This window comes from Chrysochloris asiatica, unplaced genomic scaffold, assembly GCF_000296735.1.
Source record: "Chrysochloris asiatica unplaced genomic scaffold, ChrAsi1.0 scaffold00261, whole genome shotgun sequence".
Classification (NCBI taxonomy): domain Eukaryota; kingdom Metazoa; phylum Chordata; class Mammalia; order Afrosoricida; family Chrysochloridae; genus Chrysochloris; species Chrysochloris asiatica.
Genome location: NW_006408779.1, coordinates 3,467,936 through 3,495,326, shown reverse-complemented (window position 1 = coordinate 3,495,326; position 27,391 = coordinate 3,467,936). Strand labels below are relative to the sequence as shown.

At 46.9% G+C, this 27,391-nt stretch overlaps 1 protein-coding gene across 2 annotated transcripts; it reads left to right on the top strand.

The window, feature by feature from the left end:
* Positions 1-606: 606 nt before the first annotated feature.
* On the top strand, positions 607-27,043 carry CHFR (checkpoint with forkhead and ring finger domains, E3 ubiquitin protein ligase). Of its 2 annotated transcripts, XM_006874072.1 has the most exons (18): positions 607-730; positions 5,049-5,148; positions 7,653-7,762; positions 10,014-10,073; positions 10,205-10,414; positions 13,305-13,316; positions 15,521-15,673; positions 16,609-16,765; positions 17,592-17,746; positions 17,828-17,990; positions 18,409-18,527; positions 19,266-19,382; positions 20,473-20,556; positions 20,911-20,981; positions 21,367-21,454; positions 22,492-22,599; positions 24,077-24,149; positions 27,001-27,043. In XM_006874072.1, the coding sequence occupies exons 1-18, from the start codon at positions 607-609 to the stop codon at positions 27,041-27,043; spliced, it is 1,947 nt and encodes a 648-aa protein (XP_006874134.1). The 2 variants fall into 2 exon arrangements, with proteins under 2 accessions (XP_006874134.1, XP_006874135.1); XM_006874073.1 differs by lacking the exons at positions 10,014-10,073; positions 13,305-13,316 and having other exon boundaries at positions 10,250-10,264.
* Positions 27,044-27,391: the final 348 nt, after the last annotated feature.

Genomic DNA, 27,391 nt, shown 5'->3' with positions numbered 1-27,391 from the left:
GAGTTGCTGCTGGTGGGTTCGGAAGGCCAACCTTTTGATTAGTTCAGCCGCTTAGCCAGTGGCCACCAGACCCTCCAATGCGAATCCAGAAACTATTAGGTGGCCTTTGCCCCAACCTAACATGGCGTCCGACAGCTGCTACTTCTACGATCCTGAGGAGCCGAACGGACCAGGTCAGCACTAAAAATGGCGTCGAGACCGTCGATCTCCAGTCTGCTCATGCGCATCTTGCCTCCACTCTCGGTGGCCGCTCCCGGGTCCGCTCTAGCTGTTGCTCTCGATGGGCTCCGTCGGCGGCCAATTGCAGAGCGCCGCAGCCGGTTCGCCCCGCCCCGCGGATCAGCTGAGGAAGCTGCGATGTCTGTTGACAGCGGCGGTCTAGCCGGTTCCGGGTTCGGCGCGGATCGAGGGGTAAGTGGGGCTTGCGGAGGGGGCTCCGGCCGCTGGGAAGACGCCCGCCTGCCCACCGGCGACCTTTACCGGTCCTGGGGGTAGCGTTGGCTGCGCCTCGGAAGCCGTGGAGGCCACGGGGAGGAGGGGTGGCCGGGCGGGTGTCTTTGGGTGGGCCAGCCTCACCCCACGTCTCGGCTGTTAGATGTGAATCCGATGGAGCGGCCCGAGGAAGGCAAGCAGCCGAATCCCTGGGGGAGGCTTCTCCGCCTGGGCGCCGAGGAGGGCGAGCCGCACATCCTGCTGTGGAAACCGGAGTGGACCATCGGGCGGCGGAGAGGTGTGGGCCCTGAGGGCGGGGGCTGGGGGCGGGCTGTGGCGTGGGGGGGGGGCCGGCGGGGCGGGGGTGACGCCGGGACGGCGCCCACTTGGCCGCTGGGAACCACAGGGGGAAGGGACGCGGGGTGGCTCCAGTTTTTCTAGTGGACTGCGTTTTCATGTAATCGTTGCCATTTATTGAGTTATTTTGTATGCCCGCGGCTCTCTGAAGCGCTTCGTGCGGATTATTTAATCCTCTTTACAGCTTTATGAAATCGGTGCTGTGATTGCATCTCTCGTAAAGTTTCTCAAGTCCATTGTTATACAAAGTGCCTTTTCTGACCACAGCAGAAGGAAAGTAGAAATCAGTGACCGAAAGAAAACTGGAGTTTAAACATATAAGAATTAAGCAATCCATTCGTAGGTAACCAGTAGATTTTTATTTTGTTTTGAGATCATCCACCAGTTCACACTGTTTTAGCTCAAAGATTACAATCTCTTCCATACAACACTTACCCTGCTTACTCCCTGTGGTTCCAATTTCCGTTCCATCCACTCTCCCCACCTCTCGGAACCTTGTCAGGTTTTGATCTTAAATGGTTGACCGCTGTGTCAGTAAGTAATGGACAAAAGGTCTGTGCTTCAAACTCACCGGCTGCTCCTGGAAACCCGGTACTGGATCGTTATGCTTCTGGAACAGACTTCACAGCACTTAACATATCTCACTGGGATTGTTGTGCCGCCCCACCCCCACCCCTTCATGTACCCATGGATTTCTTGGTTAAAAATTGGACTAGGAAGAAAATTCCAGACCAGAAGGGTAGCCATGGGCCACACATGCTTAGGTTCTTCTAGCCTCTTTCTGATCGGTCAGCCTCGTGTGTTTTTTTATAGTTTTGAGTTTTGTTCCAGATTGTCTCCCACTCTCTCTGGGACCTACTAATGTGATCCTTCTCAGAGCAGTTGGTAGTGGGTAGCTGGGCACCATGTAGTTCTGGCCTCAGAGCCATGGGCGCTGATGGTCATTTGTTCCTTTAATCCGTTGGACTAATTGGTTCCAAGTATCTTCACTTTTCATCATTCATCTCTCCTCCATCCATGGAGAGACCAGTAGTTGCACCTTAGATGGCTGCTCATGAGCTTTTTAGATCACAAACACTACTCACGGAAATACGATGCAGACCATTGTCTTTGTGGACTATTTTATGCCAGTTGATCATGGTGTCACCTGAGACTCTGGACCTGAGACCACGGGCTCAGCAAATCATTGTCTCAAAGAGCAAAGATGTCAGCTTGAGGACTAAGGTGCACCTGACCCGAGCCAGGTGTTTTCAATAACCTCATATGCATGTGAAAGCTGGACAGTGACTAAGGAAGACCGTAGAAGAATTGATGCATTTGAATTATGCTGTTGGAGGAGAATATTGAAAGTACCATGGACTGCCAAAAGAACCAATAGATCTGTGTTGGAAGAAATAAAGTCAGAGAGCTCCTTGGAGGCCAGGAGGGCCTGACTTAGTCTCTCATACTTTGAACATGTTGTCATGAGAGACCAGTCTCTGGAGAAGGATATCATGTTTGGTAAGGTGGAGGGTCAGAGAAAAAGAGGAGGTCCCCAACGAGATGGATTGGCAAAAAAAAGTGGCAGCATCCATGGGCTCAAGCGTGGTAACAATTGTGAGGTTGGCCCAGGACCGGGCAGTGTTTCATTCTGTTGTGCATAGGGTCGCTCCGAGTTGGTACTAGCTTGATGGCACCTAACAACAACAACAAGAAGACGTTTTCCTCATTGTGATCCCTGTGTGCAATACCACATTCATATGTGTGTTTGCAGCAAAGGTAAATCCCCATGTGCAAATCTCCTCTGTCAAACCCTTATATATTTGTGGGTATTTGTGGGTGTACTCCCACTCCCTCTCCATTCAGTTATGTACCTGTCCACGAAGCTACCTAGAGAACACTGTTGTTGCAGGGTAGGATGTATAACAATATTTATCTCTATCCTCTTTAACCCTTACATTTCTCTCTGTGTCTTCTCCTGTCTGTATCATTCTTCTGTCACTCTTCCTCTTGTATACTGCCTTCTTCATCACCTGAGTTAACACATGTCTGTCCAGTAGCCTATGAATTACTCTCCTTTCCCTCCCATCACTGATAACCATCAAAGAATGTTTCTTTTAGCAGGAAAACCTTTTTTCAGTTTTTACAGTAGGGCTCTCAGATAGTATTTGTACTTTTGTGATTGACTAATTTCACTCAGCCAAATGTCCTGCAGGTTCATCCATGTTAAGAGGTGTCTTGCAGCTTCATCAGAGTTACTCTTCAGTGTTGTGTAGTGTTCCAGTGTGTGTATGTACCATAGTTTGTGTAGCCATTTTTCCATTGATGGGCCTTTAGGCTGCTTCCGTCGTTTTGATGCTGTGACTAGTACTGCAATGAGTGTAGATGTGCATGCATCCACTCATGACACGGGTCTATGTCTTGGGGATATACACCAAGTAGAGGGATTGCTGGGTCATGTCGGTGATGTTGTTAGGTGCCATTGAGTCCGAATCGACTCATAGCAACCCTACGCACAACAGAAATAAACACTGCCCTGACCCGGGCCAACCTCACAATTGTTATTTCCAACTTTTTGAAGCCGTGTCATACTGTTTCTCATAGTTATTGTTAATGTCTTCGAATTGGTTCCAACTCATTGCGGCCCTATGTAGGGATTCTGAGGAGCGACTGGTGAGTTTAACCCTGACCTTACAGTTCAAACCAACCTTGTGGTCCAGTGCTTAATTTACAGAACGACACCAGAACTCCGTTGTTCACAGTGGTTGCACCATTTACAGTCCCATCAGCAATGTAAGAGGTGTCCAGGCTTCCCACACTCTCATCAGCAATCGCTCTTTTCTAGTTTTTTGACCTTTGCTGTTAATGTTGGGGTAAGGTGATATCTTGTTGCTATTTTGATTTTTGTCTCTAATGGTTAATGATCGCAAACATTTAATTGGGTTCTTTGTCTTTTTCTTCTAGAGGTGTTGTAGTTTTCTATGAATTTTAGAGATTGGTCCCTTATCTGATACATCATTTCAAACATTGTTTTCGTAGTCTCCTCCTTGGAACCTTCTACCGCGTCTCTGTGAGTCAGAACCAACTCAACAGCATTTAAGTACAACATCGGCTTTTCTGGTTGATTCCAGCCCATGGAGTGCTCCCATGTACAACAGAACAAAACACTGTCTGAGCCTACACTGGCCTCCCAACTGTTGCTGTGTTTGAGTCTGTTTTTGTCACCACTGCCAGCTCTCCTGTAGTCACATTCTGAGTGCCTTCCACCTGCAAGGATGGGTTTTCAAATCCATAAGCCGCTACTTGGAAACCCTATACTGGGTTCCTATGAGTTGAACTGAGTCCATGGCACTTACCAACAACTCTAATAGCACAGGAGTCCTAGTGTGACTCTATAGGATAAGCATTTGACTGCTAGCCACAGGTCAGCTGTTCAAACCACCAGGCCCTCTTCAGAAACCATATACAGGATCAGTGTGAGTCAGAACTGGCTCTACGGCTCTTTGCAACAGCTATAACGCAACAACTGTGGTCAGTGGCGTTTCGTCCACCTTGCTCTAATGACTATGATACTTGGCAGCTTGGTCTCTCACACTCCTCACAGCAGTCCCTGGAGAAGGACATCATGCTAGGTAAAGTGGAGGTCAGTGAAAAAGAGGAAGACCCCCGTGAGCTGGATTGGTACAAGTTTACAAAGATTGTGAGTGTGGTGCAGGACTGAGCACTGCCTCCGTCTGTTGTTCATGGGGTTGCTGTGAGTCCACAGTGACTCCAGGATCCCTGGTAGGAGTGCTGGGCTGCTGCTGCAATCCAAAGGCTGGCAGTTCATACTCACCAGTTACACCTTGGAAACCCTATGCAGGGTCGCTATGAGTCTGAACTGACTCAGCGGCACATCTTTGTAAATTCTGCCTATAAGACCTCCATGAGTGCTGACAGGGTCCCCATTGGTGCTGTCATTATTACATGCTGTTGAGTCACTTCGGACTCATTGGGACCTTGTATAGGGTTTCTGAGGAGAGGCTGCTTGGTTTGAACTGCCAACCTTCCAGCTACTAATCCAGTGCGAATGGAAATGCAGAAAGGTGGAAGATACCTCCTTAATTTGGGTTAATGCTGAAATGCTTTTTTTTTTTCTTTGTATTTTGCTTATCTGTTGTTTTCTAGGGTGAATACAGTGGGGATCCTAATTTTGAATTTCATGCTTTGATTAAGTGAAGGACAGTCTTATTCATAATACCTGTAATAATTTCTATTTTTTGACTCCCTGCCCATTTTAGGTTGTGACCTTTCATTCCCTGGCAATAAGTTGGTCTCTGGAGATCACTGTAAAATCATAGTGGATGAAAAGTCTGGTCAGGTGTCACTGCAGGATACCAGGTGAGCTCTCCCTGAACATTTTCTGCTTCCTCCTGTCGCTTAAGCCCAATTTGAAGTGGGTGTATTGTGTGCATGATGGAGGAGGAGCAAACGGCGTTGTATCATACCTCAGAGATACTGTAGGTTAGGTTGGTGATTGTTGGGATAAAGTTAGTCACAGGCCTTTTTTGGTTTCCCAGTGCACATAAAAGGTACATTGACATTACACTCTAGTCTGCTAAGTGTGCAATAAATAGCATTATGAAAAAATTGTATTGTGTAAATGACCAGATGGGGATGCAGAGGTGCAGAGTGAGCACATGCTACAGGAAAAGGCGCTCATAGACTTGCTCGACACAGGGCTGCAGAAAAGCTTCCGTTTGTGAAAAAAAATCACAAGATCTGTGAAAGGAAAGCGAAGCGAAGCCCGACAACTCAGCGGATGGCTGTGACGACAGTCCGGGCCGCTCTCAAAGTGCTGTCAAGTGTGTTTTCTGGTTCTGAGGATGGCTTACTCAGTGACATACTGCTAACACTGGTGTCTCGGACTGTATTCAAAACTTAAAAATCTAAGAAATAAGACATTGAAGTGATTGACAAATTTGTGCTGCTTCAAAAACTATCTGTTTTGAGTTCTTCCTCCAAAATAAAAAAAAGTCCTTTTTTTAAAAATTAATTTCTATACCACTGAAATAGTAGAAAGTGAGCTTTTCATAGTCCCATTCACATACTCAAAATTTAATTGGAACTTAGTTGGTTGATGATGCATGGAGGGGATTGTAACCGTGGCAATGAAATGATATATGAGAGAATGAATGTATAGCTGATGTTTTCCCATGTAAACTATCAGATCATTCCCAATAAAACAGTTAAAGAAAAAGAAAAGATGAATGTACATAAATATAAATAAGTCAGTAAATCAGTGCACTTACGAGATTGCAAAAAATATATCTATCTAACTGGGAGAATCGTCCCCTTCCACGCAGGAGACCTGGGTGTGAGTCTCAGCCAACCTCATGCACGTCTGCCACCCCTGTTAGTGGAGGCTTGCAGTCTGCTTCCTAAAATCAGTCTGTAAGAACCCTACCTTGTAGGCACCCCATCATGGGGATTGCGCAGGATCAGGCAGCATTTTCTTCTGTTGTGCTGATGCCTTGGTCAAGGGCCAACTTAACAGCAGGCAACAGTAGCAGTTTCTCATAAATGAGACTATCCTATGCCGAGTCCTGATGTGGCACTGTGGGCTGATGCGCTCGACTGCACAGTCATTGGAGCCGTACAGTCAGTGGTTCAAGCTCTACAGCTGCTTCTTGGAAACCCTATACAGGGTCGCTATGAGTTGGAACCAACTCAACGGCACTTAACAACAGCAACAACTGTTGTATTTGTGGGGAAAAGAAGCGACTTCCTGTTCCTGCAAAAATTTACAGCCTCGTACGTCCTACACAGGATCACTGTGAGTGAGAAACGACTGTATGGCACGTAACAACCACTGTATTCCCTGTTACTGCAGTGCTCTAGAACCAGACCGCAGTGCCTTCAGCCTGATGGGCAAGAACGGAAAACTGCTTCTGGAGGCGCCCTGCAATGTGCTGTATGACTGCAGGGCTTGCCTTTCCTGTGGCTTCCGTAACAGATGACCACAAATCAGGGCCTTTATTTTCATACAGTTCTGGGGTCAGCAATCCAGCCTGGGTCTCACCAGCTCAAATCAAGGTGGGAACATGCTGTGTTCCTTCTGGTGACCTCTGGAGGCTGGCACATAACTTGGCTCGTGGACTCTTTCCATTTTCAAGCCAGTAAAGGCCAGTTGAGTCTTTCCCAATGATGCTTTTCCTCTGGTTCTGACTCTTCTGTCCCCCCTCCCCTTCAAGGACCCATGTGATTATATTGGGATGGAGGAAGGAGCCACAGCTCAGGAGTATGGGTGGCCTCTTGAAGTTGAAAAAGCCTCTAGAAGGAGCTCAACATTTTGATTGCCTTGATGTCAGGACTTCTGAGCTGCCGACGCCACATTCATTACAGCAGCCACGAGAGACTCCTGCCCTGCCTCTCTTGTGGTGCCCAGAAATGGTCCTGCAGAAATGAATTGTCACTCATACGCAGGCATCTCGTTCTTGTCTGGAGCTTATCTATATAGCAAGTCACTGGTCATATGAGGACCTGTGGGCAGGGCTGAGCACAGACATGGACTGAAGCTAGAAGAGGACCCAGGAGGAGGAAAACCAGGGCATCGGGGCCTTTGGAACCACAGAGATTATAAAACTCTCCCTGAAGTGGTACACACGTTACTCCTCTGAGGATCTATCAATTAGAAATGGGACTAATAAGATGCTATCCTAGAAGCAGTTTTTAACTCCCAAGTTATTTTCAGTGTGGTAAAGTGTAATTTAGGAGTCCTGATGTGGTGCTGTACAATGAGTTCTGGACTGCTAACCACAAGAAACCCTATACAGAGCCGTTATGACTTGGAACCGATTCCACAGCACGAAACAACAAAGTCTCTTGTTTTGTCTTCTTTACAGTACCAATGGGACAGTAATTAATAAGCTGAAGGTTGTTAAGAAGCAGACCTGCCCTTTGCACACAGGGGATGTCATCTACGTGGTGTTCAGGAAGAATGAGCCGGAACACAGTAAGAGAGCAACCCTATTGGGTAGACCTTGGGGGCATGACAGGGGGGACATACCTGCTGATGCTGGAAAACAAGCTTCTCCAGGAAGATGGGGTGTCCCCCGAGAATGGTCACTGCAAGTCCCAGTCTTCCTTTTTCAGTGCCCCATGTCATTAGCTGTGACTCTCAGATCCTCTCAACTGGCAACCGAGGGAAAGTGAGTGGAGATGGGTTAGCTTGTAGAGTAGAGATATTACAGTCATGGGGAATGAAACCTGCCAGTGGGGGACTAGAGGCTGTGGGTTAGCTCGTAGAGTAGGGGTATTACAGTCATCGGGAATGAAATCTGCCAATGGGGGGACTAGAAGCCGTGGTTGGCTCTAATTCTGGAGACTGCAGGTGAAGGGAAAGGCTGAACTGGGTTCCACTCTATCTTTTCAGGTCCTGGCGTCTCTGTTTATGTTTCAGGAAGAACAGTGTAGCACAGGCAGTTATGGGGGTCCTTAATAAGGTCAGGGGGAGAAGTATTTCTAGACATCAGTGGGAAGGAGGCACATGTTCCCCAGGTCACCTTCAACACGATCACACAAAAGGACCTTGGGTCTGCTCTTAGAGTAGTGCGGAATTGTAAGCAAGGCATAAACTATTTATTTATTTATATTTAACTTTTTATTATGAATTGAGTGAAGGTTTACAGAGCAGATCATCGGTTTTGCATTCAACAAATCATAGACTTTGCTTCATTACAATTGTAGATTGCAATCCCATTGTGTACCAACAGTTCACAGTATTTACCTCTTCACTTTGACTGTTGCATCCCTCCCTGTGTCTCCGGCTCCCTTCATCTTTCCTCTGCTAACTTACTTCTTGTATATTGTTTGATGTGTCACCCATGTTAACATGCGTCTACCTTCTAGCCTGTGAATAATTTCCCCTCCCCATCAAAACCATCATAGAGTCTTTCCTTTATCAAGAAAACTATTTCTTACCTTTTTCATAACATTGGTCGGATATGATATTTGTCCTTTGGTGGTTGACTAATTTCATTCAGTATAATGTCCTCCAGGTTCATTGTGAGGTGTTTAGCAGACTCATCATTCTTCAACATTCTGTGTTCTCCTTGCTGTCTTTGATCTTTCTCTTAGTTCTTTGTTGTTGTTAAGTATGGTGGAGTCGGTTCTAACTTACAGCAACCCTGCACAGGGTTTCTGAGGCTGTAAATCTTTACAGGAGCAGAAAGCCTCATCTTTCTCCCTTGGAACAGCTGGTAGTTTCGAACTGCCAACCTTGAGGTTAGCAGCCCAATTCGTAACCACTATGTTACCAGAGCTCCTTTGTCAGTCCTTAGAAGGTACATTCTTTGGAATTCTTTTTCAGTTAGTTCCATTACCTGTATTTCCTCAGAAATGTTTTCTAGGTCTACCTCTTGGTCATTTTCTCATTTCTTCCTGTGAACTAAAGTGTCTGTTGTCTTTAAGGCATTGTGGTGTTGTCGTATTTGTATTTAATTGATGATTGTATGTTGATACGTTCTTAGCCTCTCACCAATTTTGTCCTGTCCGTGTAGTTAGAGAATGGAAGTGCGTACTGTTAGTAGAAAATGGAAGCCTGTACATCCTTCTTCACTGTTTGTACACCTCAGATTAGGGTGGCTCTGACTGGTGTTGGCTGCTGTCTCTCATTGGATCAGGTGGTATTGGCTCTTGCTCAGAAGGAGGAGCTGCAGAAAGTCTGGTTGTGGCTGCGCTTTCTGGGCACAGTTGTAGTTTCCTGTCGTCTGTGTGTACCTGCTTCTGTTGCCAAAGCTGCTTACAGAAATTCAAGATGGTCATGTTGGGTCTGGCTGGCTGCTCACCCGAGTCTCCCTCTCTCACTGTTCCTGCCCAGCACTCAGTCTGTGTCTCTACCCTTTCCTCTGAAGTTCAGAGTTTTCAGGATTTTCATTTGTGTCTGTTGCATTTGGTCTCTCAGATCTTTGTTGTAGAGGGTCCTTGTAATGCCTCCGTCTAGTCTGCCATCTTGCTGGAAGTTGCCCCAAGGCATACACTCATCACCTTGCCATAGCTCTTATTTTCTCTTACTCTGGCTTCTGATTCCAGGCATTTGTCCCGGAGGCTTACTTTACATTTGGTCAATAGGCTTTTAGTTACTTTACATGGTTAGTTTTGAGTTACTGGTGAACAATCAGAATGGTCAATGAAGGCAATGTAATAGACAAGTTTTCCCTTCCTCATGGGCTGAGATGCCTCTGATTGGATTGATTTCCTTTTAGATGTGGCGTACCTCTATGAATCTCTACAGGACAAACAAGGCATCACACAAGAGCCTTTTGGTGAGTTTGGCACAGTAAAGGACTGAATGTTTTTACAAGAAAACTCTTCGCCTCTGCTGTTGTTTCTGTGCTGAAACAGCAGTCCCCTACTTAGTCCCAACAGTATGCTTCTTCTCTTTCTGTGGTTGCAGAAGCGAATAAAGAAAATGTGTTCCTCGTGACCAAAGATACCTCAGGAGCCGAGAGTGGCGGTGATGCCCTGGCCCTGTCCCCATCACCTGCCACTCTGACGTGCTGTGAGGAGCCACAGCCATCAACATCGACTTCAGACCTCTTCTACACGGCCTCTACCTCGTCCATGGAGCCTCCTTCTGTGGGACAGGAGCACCCCAGTGCATCTGGTGAGACCAAGTCCCTGGCCCACATCCAACCTCCCACAGGCCAGCTGTCCTCGTGGGTTACTCCTGACCTACACTGTTGTAGAAACCAGTGAGCTGCTAAGGGACTGAGAGGTGGAATTGGTGCAAGATCATCCCTAGTCAGACTTTCATAGTGGAGCAGGCAGGCAGGCCGTGGGGATTGCAGGTTCGATCCCAGACCACCACAGTAAGGCAAATAAGGAAGCTTTTGGTTTCCCGGTGCATTTACAAGTTACATGTACACCATGCTGTAGTTGATAAAGTGTGCAATAGCATTATGAAGAGATTGAAATATTGGGAGAACAACCAGATATGCCCGACACGAAATGAGTCCATGCTACTGGGAAAATGACACTGATGGACTTCCTTGACAAACAAGGTTGCCATAAACCCTCCATTTGTGAAGCGCAATAAACCAAGGAGTGTCTGTCTGACCTTGTCCTTCCATCCCTGAGAGAAATGCGTAGCATCTGGGACTATTTACTACATAGTATTTTTTATTGTTTTATTTTTTTTTATTAATTTGTTTTGAGATATAACTTCAAACTGTCAAAATCACCCAGGTAAACTCAGTGGCTTTTTGGACATTCACAAAGTTGTATCATATGTGATCCCATGTGCAATATGCAATCTTTCATGACTGGCATCTTGCACTTCATTTGATGGTTTCACGGTTCCTGCAGAGTAGCAAATGAGTAAAAACCGTTTTGATAGCCTGTTCCTTACAGCATGGACTTTCCTCCTTCCTCCATGGTATAGTATGACACAAGCATTCCCTGATGGTGGTAATACATGAATATATATGTACATATAGTTTCTAAATTGAATGACATTACACATTTATTTCTTATTTTCTTAGCTATATTTTTCTTTCAAGTGGTCTTTTGAAGTAGCTCTTCAAGTTTAAAACACAATCTCTCTGAGATTTTTATTTGGAAATTGATAGTTTTTACAATGCCCGGGACAATGTTTTTTGTCCTTACTTATTAAGCTTTTTGATGGTATTCATTGATGCCTTACCATCTTCTTTACCTACATAGAGATGGCTTTTTCTCATTCCTAGAACTTTATACTGGGGTTGGGATAGCTTCTTATTGTCATTGTTATGACGTGTTGTTGAGTTGGTGCTGACTCATAGCAACCCTACACACAACAGAACGACACACTTCTCAGTCTTGTGCTGCCGTCACAGTTGGTGTATGTTTGTGTTCATTGTTGCTGCTAATTTGTCAGTCCATCTCATTGAGGGACTTCCTCTTTTTCACTGATTGTCCACTTTTCCGAGCAAACTGGTCCTCCCTGACTCATGTCCATTGTAGGAAAGATCAAGTCCTGCCCTCCTCACTTCTAAGAAGCTTTCTGCCAGTACTTCTTCTAGTGCAGATGTGTTTCTTCTTTTGGTAGGCCATGATAGTTTTCAGTATTCTTAGCTAATACCATAATTCAAATGCATTGATTCTTCTTTTGTCTTACTTTCACATATATGTGTATATATGAGGCGACAGAAAATATCATGGCTTGGGTCAGATGCACCTTAGTCCTCAAATTGACATCTTTGCTCTTTAACTTTTTTTTTTTTTTCTAATGTTTTATTGTGAATTATGTGATAGTTTACATGGAGAACATTAGTTTTACATTCATTCTGTCATATATCGTTTCATTGCCATGGTTGCAATCCCCTCCATGCATCATCAACCAACCAAAGGGTATATATACTCTGCAAGCCTGCCCCACCCCCCCAGTCATCAACACACAGCCCCTCTCCCTCTCTGGATCTAAAGTCACCAGCTGCTCTATCTCTCCACGTCGTCGTCTCTGCCTCCATGTCTGGCATCACTGCTTCTCTGGGTAGGGTCCCGCTCTCCGCTCTTCTCCCTTGATGGTCCAGGGACCTCCGCTCCTAGACTGAAAAGTTAATCACTCCCCTCCTTGTTATAAAATATCTACCTTTACATTTCCAATCCTCACAATCAGTCCTGATAACAATTATTCACTATTGTATCACAAGAGACCTATGTGCATTTCATTTCATCAGCCCTGCCTAGACAGATCGGATACTACTCAGTGGAGATTCTACCTTCCTCCACGCCCTCTGGATCAAGGTTCCCTCTTGAAAGCTTGTAAGCCAGTCACTTCTTGCCTTTGTAGCCCCCGCATTTTGGATAGCCAGTGTCCAAGTTGCCCATCCCTGTCTACTCTGTGTGTGGAGGGGGTGGGAATGATTCTGCTCTTTAACATTTTAAAGAGGTCTTTTTTTAATGTTTTATTGTGGTTTATATGATAGTTTACATGGGAGAACATTAGCTTTACATTCATTCTAACGTGTATCGTTTCATTGCCTTGATCACAATCCCCTCTATACATCATCAAACAACCAAAGTATATACCCCGCAAACCTGCCCCTCGTTCATCAGCAAACAGCCCCTCTCCCTCTCTGGGTCTAGAGTCCCCAGCCACTCCATCTTTCCACGTCAATGTCTTTGCCTCCATCTCTGGGTAGGGTCCCGCATTCCCTCTTCTCCCTTGAGGGCCCTCTGCTCCTGACCTGCAAAGTCAACCACTTCCTTCCTTTTGCTACAAAACGTCTACCTTTACATTTCCAACCATCAGAATCAGTCCTCATATTAATTATTCACAATTGAACCACAAGAGTCCTAGTACCATCTCCTTGCATCAGCCCCGCCCAGACCGATTGTATACTTCTCAGTGGAGATTCTACCTCCCTTTGTGCCCTATGGATTTAAGCTCCTTCTTGAAAGTTTATAAGCCAGTCACTTACTGCCTTTGTGGATACTCTCCTCTCCCCACCCCCACCCCCATTTTGGGTAGCCAATGTCCAAGTTGCCCATCCTTGTCTACACTGTATATGGAGGGGGTGGGAATGGTCTTCGTTATAGAGATTTGTTCCCTCTTTTGATCTACTGCATCCCTAGGTGTAGGTCAAGTTCATCAAATTGTAGCAGATTTTTGCCTCTTCTTTCTTCTTTTAGTTGAGCTCTGATCATCCAGCCATTGAAGCCAGGTCAAGTGGGTACTATCTGCAAGTGTGTGTGTTCTTGTGCACATGCCCTCTCTTCTTATCAGCTGGACGCTTCACTCTCCACTCTAGTCCTCTGTGGCTAGGTCACTGACTCTGGGTACAGGACTCCCCAGGTCTTACCATACTGCTGGCCAACAAGGTCTCCATCTGGGTTCATAGGAGTCTATTGAATGTGGTTGGACTTAGCTCACAACTTCATTGCTGTTTTTCCCTTATCAGTGACCAATGTGGTCACCAGTCAGAGCACGTGTCTACTCGTGTATTCCCGTTGAGTCTCAGTCTTGGAAGGGGGTTTGCCTTGAGGGGACCCGACTGCTTGCCTTGATGTCTCCTGGGTGAGCAAGTTGCTTGTTCTTGTAGTAATCAATTGGACTGCCATTATTGTTTTGTATTTTTCCTGTCAGTTTTTCTTTCAAGAAGTATCTTCTGTTCTAGCCACTCCAGGCTGGTCTGATTGTCCTTCCCAGTGGAAATTTCCCACTTCAGAAGATTCTGGATGGGGTTCAGGATTCCACCTATGGTCTTATGCAATGCAGAGGCTCCGCAGGCTGTCTCCTTCACTGGGTATTGAAGAGGTCTTTTGCAGCAGATTTGCAGAATGCCATATATTGTTAAGTTCCTTGTCTGCTGCATTTGTGAGCATAAGAGCCTTTTGTACGTCAGTTATGATGTGTGTGGATGCAGAAAGGCTGATGCCATAGGGAGGAAACGGGGAGGAGCCAGGCCAGCTCTCAGCCCTGTGATGCCCATAGGGAGGAAACGGGGAGGAGCCAGGCCAGCTCTCAGTTCTGTGATGCCCATAGGGAGGAAACGGGGAGGAGCCAGGCCAGCTCTCAGCTCTGTGATGCCCATAGGGAGGACATGGGGAGGAGCCAGGCCAGCTCTCAGCTCTGTGATGCCCATAGGGAGGACACGGGGAGGAGCCAGGCCAGCTCTCAGTTCTGTGATGCCCATAGGGAGGAAATGGGGAGGAGCCAGGCCAGCTCTCAGCTCTGTGATGCCCATAGGGAGGACACGGGGAGGAGCCAGGCCAGCTCTCAGCTCTGTGATGCCCACCAAGACTGTGTGCTGCCAATTCTCATGCTTTTCAATTTGTGGTTACAAAATGGCTGCCACTGTTGGGACAAAACAGGTGCAAATTGGTGACGAAGGACCTTTGAAATGGATCTGTTGGTTCATGTTTCCTAGGAGACCTTCTCCCAACAGCTCATTGACAGTTCTCTCATGCTGCTGTAGCAGAAACGCTACACTGAGCTCTGAGTGTCTCTAACAAACAGAAGTGCGTTCTCTTGCACCTTACTGGGCTCCAAGTCCAAAGACAGAGTCTTGACTCCCCTGATGTAAAGGACATGCCCATGGCTCGTCTTTTTTGGTGTTAAGTCCCTTCTCTCTCTGCTTGCTTCTCTTTTCTTGGGTCTTTTAGAAGATAAATAGACGGTATTACGACTTACTGCTGTTCACATAATTTCCCATCATGAGGGATGATGACATCTGTACATGACCATCAAAATTCTGAGAATCTGGCCCAGCCAAGTTGTTACTTGTTTTAGAGGGACACAGTCCAACCCCTACGGTTTTCAGAGTGTGAGGCAATAGACAGGGAGGCCGGAAGTTTTCTGCGGTCCTGTGAGGTCTTTGCCAGCCAGCCTCCTTAAGAACACTGTTCTGATACATTGTTCTGACTTCCGTGGGACACGCATTAAAGGGCTCCATAGTTGCAAATGGCTATGGACATTGATCACCACACAGGTCCTCACCCACTTCTTGAGATGAGAGGAGCAGCTCAGAAAAAACCGGTAACAGAAGGTTCCTACCAACCCACCTCCTGATACCATCTAAGCTGTTATTCAGCTGAATTCTTTCCATTTTAATCTCATTATCTCAAGCCTGTGAGTGAAAGAAAGATGTAAAATATCAAGCTGGAACATACCACATACACCTTTAAGATACGTTTTCTTAGGTTGTCATCATGTGTGACAACTAATTTGGCCTCAGATGGTTGGTGTTTCACTCAGAATGAACAGACCGTCTGGTTTTCTCTTCTGCAGGCCTCCCCTCCCAGGGATGTGATCCTGCTGCAGCAGATGAGGAAGCGTCCAACCTTGTGTCTGCACTTCCTGGCAGAGAGGATGCACCGTCATCTTTGTCAGAGACCAAGGGTCAGGGGGAATGGGAGCCTGCCAGAAAGAAGATGAAAGCAGGTAAGGACTGGCAGTGTTGTGGGTCTTTTGGCTTCATGCGCACCAGGAACACGTCGTTAGAAAATAGGGCATGATTGCTTCATTACAGAGCTACCAAATTCTATCACTGCATGATTGCCAGCCGACTGCCCAGCCAAGTTAGAACATACCCTTAACCATCACAGCCAGCACCTCAGTGTTGCTCTCTGCCAGATGTACATCAGTAATGTGCAAATCATTGGCTAGCAGACTTTGTACTGTTGGCCATAAACATGAAACGCTGGATAATGAGATCATCTGTGAGTGAGGAACAGGTGTCTCTTTTCTGTAAGTGGTCGCCCGAAGCTTCCCCTTAGAGGGACTAGTTAAAGACAGTGTGCACATTGGAAACCAAAGTTAAGAACGTAATTACGTGGAATGTACGGGTACACCAGTGGCTGTGCAGCAGGCTGGCGAGGAGCCAGCTAGGCCGACGCAGTATCATGAGGGGGGCGCAGGGCCGGGCGGTGTGTGCTCTGCTGGGTATACAGCTAACAACAATAACAATTGTTTTAAAGCAAAACAAGAATTTTGGAATGTGACTCTTGGATTTTGGGCCTGTGTAATGTACATGTGCATGACCAAGCCTTTCTCTGATTTTGTTGACGGTAGCAGCCTAAAGAGTTTCTGGGTCTGCAGATCCCTGGTGGAGCAAACGTTAAGAAGCTCGACTCCTAACCAGAAGGTTGTTGGTGGTTAGAGCCCACAGCTGCCCACTGGGGTAAAGATGCAGCATGTACTTCCATAGTGATTGACAACCTAGGAGCCCTACAGGGTCCGTCTGCTCTGTCCTTGTCAGTCAGGTAGACACCACAACAATGAGTATTTGGGGGTTTGCAGGCTACGACGTTCATGAAACAAAAAGATAAATGCTTACTTCCTCCCAGTTGGCCTAACCCTGCCCTGTCCTCTTGCAGACGGGGAGCCTGGTCTGAGCAGGTTGCTGGGAGCACAGCCATGTGAGGATGCCGCATCCAACCACGAGGCTTGCCGAGCTGCAGCTGTGAAACCAGACAGGATGGAGGAGACACTCACCTGCATCATCTGCCAGGAGCTGCTGCATGACTGCGTGAGGTATGTCGTCCACCCAACACGGAGGGTCAAGCTGTGGCCAAGGGGAACTTTAACAGCATGCTCGAGATCGAGTTTTCTGACGTGACCATTTATAGCATCTTCAGTGTTTGCTAAACATAGAGTAAGGACCCCAGGAATGATAGCTCAGGAAGAACCACCGCCTCGCCCCTTCTGTGGAAGTGTGAGAGTTAGTTGTGCTCTGCGTGAGTTGTAACTTAAGTGAAGAGCTTTTCTGTGATCTGTTAGTGTCTCCATTCCTTCTGCTCCTGAAGTTGCCCCCTGCCTTCCCAGCCCTCCGAGAACTCATGGAGCCCTAATTTCCTCGAATTCTCCGGACAGGATTGCAATATTTTCAGGTTGAATAATGTGTGTTCCTAGAAGCACCCTGTCTCAAAGTAGCTGAGGACGATGGTTTTCTTGATCCCATGGTTGGATCATGGTGGCAGCGCCATTGGTGTGCGCAACCACAGCGCAGTGCCGCTGCGTGAAAACCGATGGTGCTGCCCCTCCTGCCTGTCCGCCCTTAGTCGAGAGAGCTCGTAGGCTGTTTCCTTGTTTATTTTGTTACCAAGCCTCAGCCTGACAAAGTCCACCTCTTCCTCCAGAGGAGAAGGCCTCATGAGCCTTAGGGTCCTACATTGTCTTTGGTTCTCAGGAAGTCCACATTTGGGACTGTGACATGCTTACAGCTGCAGAATTTAGACTACTGTCCCACTAGTAGAGCCGTGTTCCCCAATAACACTCCCCGACTGCACAGAAGACTGCAGAACCCTCCCCCCCCCCCATTTGCACACAGGAGAGTGCAGCACCCCCTTTGTGCTTCTAGCCTGCAGCCCTGCATGCACACCTTCTGTGCCGCCTGCTACTCAGGCTGGATGGAGCGCTCGTCACTCTGCCCCACCTGCCGCTGCCTGGTGGAACGCATCTGCAAGAACCACATCCTCAACAACCTGGTGGAGGCCTACCTCACCCAGCACCCAGGCAAGCCGGGCCATCAGGTTCATGGGGCTGCCTGCTGCATGCCAGCACATGCCCTCCCTGAACAGCTCCTCTGGATTACAGATAAGGGCCGCACGGAGGAAGACATACGGAACATGGATGCCAGGAACAAGATCCCTCAGGACATGCTGCAGCCCAAGGTCAGGAGGTCATTCTCCGATGAGGAGGGCAGCTCGGAGGACCTGCTGGAGCTGTCCGACGTCGACAGCGAGTCCTCAGATACGAGGTGAGCACAGGGGCGGCTGGGACACTAGGCAGAGATGGTGGCGTGTTGGTCTGGCCCAGCTGGGGCCGTCACTGTCAAGGTGTCTATCTGGCACGGCCCTGGAATGAATCCCAGAGTGGGGAATATGGACAGGGGGAAGCAATTCTACCAGGGGGAAGCAATTCTACCACCTCAGACACATCAGGTGACAGAACTAAGTAAGCGAGGCTAGATCTGAGAAGGAAAGCGGTTAAGGTTAGGCAAATGCCAGGCGTGGAGAAGGCAGAGATAGAGTTAACTTAATGGCGTTAGCAGAAAGGTCCCAAGCCTGGCGTGCTTTTCTGAGAGACCTGAGTCTTAAGTGTGTCCAGGAGCTAGGCCTGAGCCCCACTGCTCAGCCTGTGTTGGAGGTCCCATCTGCTGCTTTGCTTCTCTGCAGTCAGCCGTCCATCGTGTGCAGACAGTGCCCGGAATCCAGGACGCAGTCACAGCCGCTGCCCTGCCCCGGACCTGAGAGTGATCGGGAGGCCCCGTCCACATCTGCCCGTCTCCCAGCAGGTGAGCCACTAGGTGTGACACCCACACCTGCGCTCCCACCCAGAGTGGCTCCTCAGGTGACACCTGTGAATCACCCTGATCTTAACGCTGGTCATCAGTTATTACTGTGTTGCTCTTCTATGTCTGCTCACGGGAAAGATGCTGAACAGGACCTAACTTGGTTTCTGTGTCACGGGTGGCTACTTTTCACAGTTCTCAGGGCCCAAAAACCCAATAACTGTGTTTACTTAGAAATTTGGTCAGGCGCATGCAGAGCTCCTGGGCCACGCCAACCACAGTTCTGCCACTGATGTCTGAGGTTTTTTCTCTCTCTCACTTGAGTAGAGATAAGTATGTAACTTGCATTATTTTATAACACAATTTATAGGCCTAGTCCTTTATAGGAAATACTAGAAAACCTTTGACTTACCTCTGAGATCCTGTTAACAACCACTAAACTCAAACATTCTGGATTGTTGTGAAATGCTGCTGAGTCGTTTCCAACTCAGCGACCCTATAAAGCGTTTCCAAAGAGCGGCTGGTGGGTTTGAACCACCGACCTTGTGGTTAGCAGTTCAGTGCATATCCTATTCATTGTTTCTGGTTATTCTTCAGTCTGTTGACAACTACTTTAAGTGGTTAACCACCATTCGGCCATTGACGACACCCCATCTGTGTTCTCATTTTACCTTCCCCTGACATCTCTCTCCTGATACGTGTTTTTTTCTGGACACCGGTAACCATCCTCCTCCACCGCAGCCCAGGATTACGTGTGTCCAGCACAGGGGAGCCACGTTGTCTGTACCTGTTGCTTCCAGCCCATGCCTGACCGGAGAGCAGAACGCGAGCAGAACCCCCAAGTCCCCCCACAGCAGTGTGAGTGCCGAAGCCTGAGACCTGACCCTCTGCTGCTCACCATCCTCATTTCACCTCCACTCTCACTTCCCATGCCTCACCTACGTCTCACCCTCTGCACCTCACCTACCTCTCACCCTCCGCACCTCACCTACGTTTCACCCTCCGCACCTCACCTACGTCTCACCCTCCGCACCTCACCTATGTCTCACCCTCCGCACCTCACCTACTTCTCACCCTCCGCACCTCACCTACCTCTCACCCTCCACGTCTCAGTCTCTAGGTCCTGGGGCCTGAGCTTCCATATGTGTGAAGTGAGGCTCTGGCCTGTCCCTCTAACCTGCACGACCAGGTGTCCCCACATGGCAACAGGACATGGTCCATTCTCCCCAGTTGGGAGTTTCCACAGGTGCTGGATTTCTCTTCCTTGACCTGAGCTGCATCCGCTTTGTAATGCACCACAGATGTAAGAGCTGACCTGTGGGTCCTTGTTTGAATTTGCAGTTTTTCATCCCTGTCAGATTCAGCTTTTCATTTACTTAACGGAGATTTGAATTCATTCCTTGTTGAGATGTCTGCTCAAATTCTTTGTACTTTTTTTTACATGGAAGGAATTTTTTTCTTATGGATGTACTGAGGGGTTTTTCTTCTCGGTTTTATACTTCTTGTTCAGTATATGCACAGCAAAGCATACACCAGTTTCAGTTTCACAGTTTTGACACGTACGGTGCAGTGACCTCGGGCAGCCTTCTTAGCCTCCCTTTCTGAGATGTCACTCCATCATCAGCATCAATGCCGCATCTTCTAAAGTGCCTGTCTAATCTCTCAAATTGCTGCTGGCTCCTGCTCAAGGCGGCCCTTTCTCCACGAGTTATGAAAACTACTCAGTCTTCAGGGACTCTAAGAGAATGCAGCCGTTGTCACAGTCAGTAATGGAACACGAATATTTAGCTGAAGAGAAATCAGTCATGATTCAGGGAACTGCCAGAAACTCAAGCTAGATTGTGGTCACCAGAAAACAGGCTCCCCTTGTGCCCTGTCACACATCCTGAAGAAGCCTGTATCTGTCACAGAGCCACTCGGCCTGATGCTGTCCTCTGCCCCTACCCAGGTACTGCCTGCCTGCAGCCCTTCTGCCACCTGTACTGGGGCTGTGCCCGAGCCGGCTGCTTTGGCTGCCTGGCCCCACTCTGTGGTAAGGTTGCCCTCTGCCCACGTCTGTCTTCTGTGTTCTTTCTCAGGGACTGAGAGGTGGGTGGGGCCCTGGTCACCACCATGAGGAATGGGCAGGGCCTTGATTTGCTTCTGTTTTAGAAGCATCAAACACCTGTGAGCTGAGAAGTAAGCGGGGTAAGCACTGCATTCACAGTGGGAAGCTGAATTGCTCCGTAGGCTCAAGCACAGGCCAGGCCCTCAGGGCACTTGTTCTGTTTAAGGTTGTTTTACCTACAGCTTCACTCCTCCTAGAATCGGTAGTTGAAGGAGAATGTGGTTATCTATCTTAACTGCCAGGCAAGTAAGACTTTCATAAATATTCTTATGTCAACAGAGCTCAACCTTGGGGACAAGTGTCTAGACAGCGTGTTGAACAACAACAACTATGAGTCAGACATCCTAAAGGTACCATGTGTGAGAGCCCACGAGGCTTAGGGGAAACCGAGCAGAGATCCTCAGTCACTCATGTTTCTCTTTGCTTGCGGGGCTCTGCTGGACCTCCATGAAGCTCTCCAGCCCCCTGGGTGGCCCCCTGTTCCTCTGTGCCTATCAAGCATGAATCCACAGAAGTTGGTTCTTATGATGCCGACTCCTGCTTGCCCCTCTGCTGCGTTTTTACCAGCTTTCCTTTTTCTAAGCAGAGACTCACCTTTCAGAAAGGCAGAGTGCCCTCTCAGAGGACAGCGAGTCTGTCAGAGTAGTTCTGCAATTTCAGCTTCAGCAGACCCTCATCACGGCGGCCGTTCTCTAACCTCATACCCCTGCTGACTGCCTCTTCTCCCCATCACAGAATTACCTGGCAGCTAGGGCTTTCACGTGGAAGAACTTGTTGGCAGAGAGCCTGGTGGCTCTGCAGAGGGGGGTGTTCCTGCTGTCAGGTAAGCATCGTCCTGCCCACAGCCTCTGGGGTTGGGCTTCCTGCCAGTGTCTGCAGTGGAGTAGAGCAGTGAGCCCGTGCTGGCCTATACTCACACTGCTGCCTGCCTGTCTCCTGCGCTTGGTCACTTTTGACTCTTCACACCTGGGAAAGAGATACAGAACGCTGACAGAACCTCTGAATTTCTAAAGAAAACTGAGCTTAGACTCTTTCTCATCTCGTGAGGCAGTGACTTCACCCCATGTCAGCTCTGAGTTCTGGGGCTAAATGTGCCCAAGTCACATGGCACACCAGTCACCAGAGGGACAGGATCAGCCCTTCATGTGGGAGGTGTGCACACAGCGTATACAGGTTTATCATTAAGGCAGCAGGCTAAGGAATAGATGCAAGGCCCACCAGGAGTCCGCAGACTTGGCCTCTGTCCTGGGCAGTGTGGTGAACTCCATGCCTCAGTGTCAGCGTCTTCTAGACGGGTTTTAATGCTTTCTCTTTTTAGTGGCCAAGTCAGTTGAGAATTACGTGACTCACCAAATTTAAAAAAAAAAAAAAAAAAAAGTCAAGTGGTAAGGAAAGTGGGGAGAGTGAAATTCATCAGCAGCCCATCACCTGGAAATATACAGAAGCTGCAGTGACATGCACTGACACCCACCCAGTCTCTGGAAGCTTGTACACCGCATGTCATCTCAGCTTCCTAACTGGAATCCCACTTTACTTTGGTTGTGACCTAAGTTTTACCAGTGTGTCGTGACCCTCCTCTCCCGTCCCCCCAACTCAACTGTGCCTTTTGTGTCGTTGAATTTTTTTTTTTTTTTTAACTTTTTATTGTGAATTGAGTGAAGGTTTACAGAGCAGATCATCAGGTTTACATTCAACAGACTGTATTTTTTGCTTCCTTAAGATAATTTGCAATCTCCTCCATGTATCTTGGGCTACCAGAAGAAAGAATAAACCGGTCTTGAAAGCAGTAACAGCCAGAATGCTCTTTAGAAGGGAGGGTGGTCACTCTCTGGGTCCCACATGAGTCTGTGTTCCTTCCAGACTACAGGATCACAGGAAACACAGTGCTGTGCTACTGTTGTGGCTTGCGTAGCTTCCGGGAGCTGGCCTACCAGTATCGCCAGAACATTCCTGCTTCTGAGCTGCCGGGTAAGAAGATCCTCTCACCACCTCCGTGATTCACCTTCAACACAGCCCATGGTGCTTGCTGGGGGTGGGGAGAGGGCAGCAGAAGGGTGCAGCTGACCAGGGAGGATACCTGCTGGGCCTCAGTGCAGATGACTAAGGCGAAAGACATAAGCCATCTGATACCCACCAAGGGACAGGCTGTTTGCTAATGTCGAGGCAGCGCAATTTATGAAAACAAAAGTGCATGACCGCATTCTGTGGGCACCCGGACTAATTTCATTTCCTAAACTGAGTTTTGAAGCAAACACTTCTTTCATTTTTCACAATTTTGCACAACCTATGGGGATTTCAGGTAGTCCCTGACTTCTGACAAGGTTCCAGCCCAGTGATTCCATCGCAAGTCAGTTCAGACTGAAGTCCAGTAGCTCCCTTTTTTTTTTTTTTAATTAATTGCCAAATTTTCATAAATCTGATCTTTTTTTGTCTTTGAGGTTTGGAAACTTAAACACACAATAATTTATGACACCCATATGGACAAAAATGATACAAAAATTAACTTGGATGATGAGAAAGGGTCGGACATTGTTGGCCTTTTTGTCATTTGTAGTTATCACTATGGAAGGTTCTGGGTCGTCGAGATTATCCTTGGGGATGAGGTTGCCTTTTCTGTCAGGAAACAGGGAGAGTCGTCTGGTCCTTTATTTTTTGTCATTTATTTTGAGATGACGTTTGCTTCTTGAATCTGCATATCAACTTTAGCCAAACTATCAGCCATTGGGTCCATGTTTTCAAGCAACAGAAGGCCCCTGATTTAGTTTAAGGAAAACCTGAAGCTAAGCCTTTTCTTATAAGTATTTTTAAAAACATCTTCCTCTTCGGCATTATCTCTTCTTTTGCATTTCTCTCCTCTTCCAAATTAAGTCCTGATCTCTTGATTTCCCTATGGCTTATGAGCTGTTCCACATCAGTGATACTCAATTCTGAATTCAGTGTTGTTGCCAGATGGGCAGTTTCCCACTGATCAAAGACTTGATGTGTGTTCACGTAACTCAGCAGCTTCCCCACATCTCTTGCATACATTTTCCTGTAACTTCCTCCTAGCCAGATGCAATGTTCCAGAAACTCTGATGCTTGTAAATGCACTTCACTGTAACTAAAGCAGTGTCCTAAGTTGGGAACTGCCTATAGTTTAACTGCATTTTAACTGCAGTTTCTTTTTTTTTGGCTTTACTTAAATTTAGTGAAGGAACTCTGGTAGCGTAGTGGTTACGAATCGGGCTTCGAACCTTAAGGTCAGTGGTTTGAAACTACCAGCCGCTCCGCGGGAGAAAGATGAGGCTTTCTACTCCCGTAAAGATTTACACCCTTGGAAACCCTGTACAGGGTCGCTATGGGTCGGAACCAACTCGAAGGCACTTAACAACAACAAATTTAGTTAGCTGAACTTGTGTATGATTGTAGATGTTACCAATATTTTCTTTTTGTTTTTCCCTTTTAGTGGCTGTAACATCCCGTCCTGATTGCTATTGGGGTCGCAACTGCCGAACTCAGGTGAAAGCTCACCATGCCATGTGAGTGAACAGATACGGGCCAGGGCAAAGGGGGGCAGTCAGCAACAGGACTGTGTCCAGGAAGGCAAGCTCACTTTCCGGGTTTTTTTTTTTAAGCCTTTTGAGATAAGGATATAAAACATATATCCCTTAGCTTTTACGGATATACCTGAATAGTCCAAGCTACACTGAAGGCATTGGCAAAAACAAGGCTCCAGGAGTTGATGGAGAACCAAGTGAAATGTTCCAACAAACTGGTAAAGCACTGGAGGCATTCACTAGTCTGTGTCAGGGAATTCGGAAGACTGTTACCTAGCTAGTCGGTATCAAGAGACCTATGTTTGTGCCCATTCCAAAGGAAGATGACCAAATGTAGGTATTATTGAACAGTATCGTTAACATCATACACAACTATAGGTTAGCTGCAAATAATAAATGGTTGTCGCAGTACATTGACAGATAGCTGCCAGATATTCATGCCAGATTCAGAAGAGAACAAGGAACAAGGGATATCATTGCTGACATCAGATGGATCTTGTCTGAAAGCAGAAAGATGTTGACCTGTTTTATTAACCATGCAAAGGAATTTGACTGTGTATATCATAATAAACTATGAATAACATTGTGAAAAATGAGCATTCCTGAATACTTTATTTTGCTCACGTGGAACCTGTACCTAACTAAGATGAATGTGTTCAATTAGAACAAGGGTATATTGCATGGTTCAAATTCAGAAAAGGTGTACACCAGGATTATATCCTTTTACCGTACTTATTCAACCTGTATGCAGAGCTGATAATCTGAGAAGCTGGGTTATAAGAAGAAGAATGTGGACTCAGGATTTGAGCAAGACTTATTAACAACCTGCGATATGCCCATGACAGAATCTTGCTTGCTGAAATCAAAGAGAAATTAAGTACTTACTAATGAAGATAAAAAATGGCAGACTTCAGTATGGATTGCACCTCAGTCGAAAGAAAATGAAAATCTTTACAACTGAACTAGTTAACATCATGATAAATGGAGAAATGATTGAAGTTTTCACAGATTTCATTTTACTTGGGTCCACAATCATTGCTCATGTAAGCAGCAGTCAAGAAATCTAAAGACACATTTCACTGAGTAAATATTCTTTTAAGTGTTTTTGAAGAGTAAAGATGTCACTTTGAGGACTAGACTGTACTTGGCCCAAACCATGGTCTTTTCAGTGCTTCATACATATGTGACAACTGGACAGTGAATAAGGAAGACCAGACAAGAATTGATGGATTTGAATTCCAGTGTTGGTGTGGGTTGTTGGATAAACAAGGTCAGTGGTTCAAACTCAGCAGCTGCTCCTCAGAAACCCTGTACAGGGTCACTGTGGGTCAGAGGTGATTCGATGATATTACCAAGGAGAATATTGAAAGTACGTTGGCCTTCCGGAATAACAGACATCTTTCAAGGAAGAAGTGCAAGCCAGAACAATGTTCCTTGGAAGCAAACATGGTAAGACTTCCTCTCACATAGTTTGGACATGTTACCAGGAGGGAGTAGTCCTTGGAAAAGGACATCATGCTTGGTAAAGTTGAGGACAAAGAGAAAGACCATCAACGAGGTGAACTTACACAGTGACTGCCACTCTGGGCCCAGACCTAACAATGGTGAGGATGGCACAGGACTGGGCAAGGTGCCATTCTTTTGTGTGTGGATAGAGTCACTGAGTCTGAGTCGACTCGACAGCACCTCACAACAACAACAACAACAGCCTGAAAGAGTAAGCAGTCTGTTTATACTAAGTAAGCCTTTATGCTTCTATAAAGTCATACATTTTATAAAACAGCAGAACATTGAGAAACACTGCTGTTTTTGATACCACAAAATGCTTGCACATAGATGCTCAGCAACATCAGCTCCACGTCCATTCATGAGTCATGCTACCAGTCCTCTGATGTCGTTTCTGTGTTGGATATGTGGCAGGCGTGAACCATGTTTGTGATCACTGGGGATGTCCATTGCAAGCCACAGGACCCACTAGTAGCGTCAAGACCACTCATGGTTTTTCATCCGTGAGTGTGTGTGTATGATTGCTGTGGTATGATCATGTGTTCAGGTCTTCAGTGTGGACTTCCAGAGACTTGTTCACACTCAGGTCTCACTGCAACTGAGACATCACGAATCTGGGAATCACTTCCATGTCCATTTTTAAACAGTGAGTGAGTAAGTGAGCTGTGAATATCCAAAACATCCACGGCTCAGTGGTGTTTGAGACTATTAAGAGTCACCAGACTGCACCTTGTAGTTAGAAATAGAGCGATGTGTGTGTGAGGTGTGAGTGGACAGCAACTTGTGAGAGAAGAGCTGTTGAGTGTGAGCAGAGTATGGAAGGCCGCGTTTTGAGTGTGAACAGAGTGTGGAAGGCCCCATTTGTAAGGAAGGGACTTCATTCGTAAGTGATGAACCTTTCTAATAACATGACGAATATGTATGTGATGGGGCCGTCCCTGAGCCTTCCTATGTGGATTGCACCCATTTCTGTGTTGTTCATGGAGCGAAGGCGAAACTACCCCAGTACCCATAGTCAAGTCATCCTCACAAGGGTGTCAGGAACCTATAGTGCCCAGGGACACTCCTGTTGTTGGCCTCAGCTTTGCAAACTCTTCTAGAAAAGTCCCTAAAGTGTGTTGACTTGTTTTTTAAATTTAAGAGAGGAAACAGAAGGCTGCCTCTGGGAACGAGTTTCTGTGAGAGTATTCAATATACACAGTTTCTGCATATACACACAGAGGTTATAAAGCCGTATATAGATCTCCCAGTATGCTTTCCGTGTTGCATGGATTTGAGTAGTTATCTGATGCCCTTTTTGTGTAATTGGACTGTTTTCTCTTTGCAGGAAGTTCAATCACATTTGTGAACAAACACGGTTCAAGAACTAAACATCAGGTGAAGCGCCCAAATGACTGGCAAGCTTAAAGGTTAAAGGAAGATGTTTTTCGAAGACTACACTCCGAATGCAAGCATCCTAAGGGCGTTTTCTTGGTTCCCTTCTCAGGAACTCTGGTGTGACTCTCTTCTGTTTGTAGAGTTTTGCCCTCAAGTGAGACCTTCCCAAGTGGTCACATGCCCTGCCGGCACAGCTGTCTTCCCAACAAGGTGCTTGTCCCCAGCACAGTCCAGGGCCTCGGCCTGTGCCCCAGGGAGGTCCTAAGAGCTATCTGTTGGAAAACGCCATTCCTCCTACACAAATGACAATAATGAGGTTTCTCTATTTTTTTTCCACAACT

Coding starts and splice junctions, on each gene's coding strand:
- CHFR (XM_006874072.1), top strand. CDS start 607: ATGGAGCGGCCCGAGGAAGGCAAGCAGCCGAATCCCTGGGGGAGGCTT. Junction 5,149..7,652: donor GTGTCACTGCAGGATACCAG/GTGAGCTCTCCC, acceptor TCTTCTTTACAG/TACCAATGGGACAGTAATTA. Junction 18,528..19,265: donor ATCTGCCCGTCTCCCAGCAG/GTGAGCCACTAG, acceptor CCTCCACCGCAG/CCCAGGATTACGTGTGTCCA.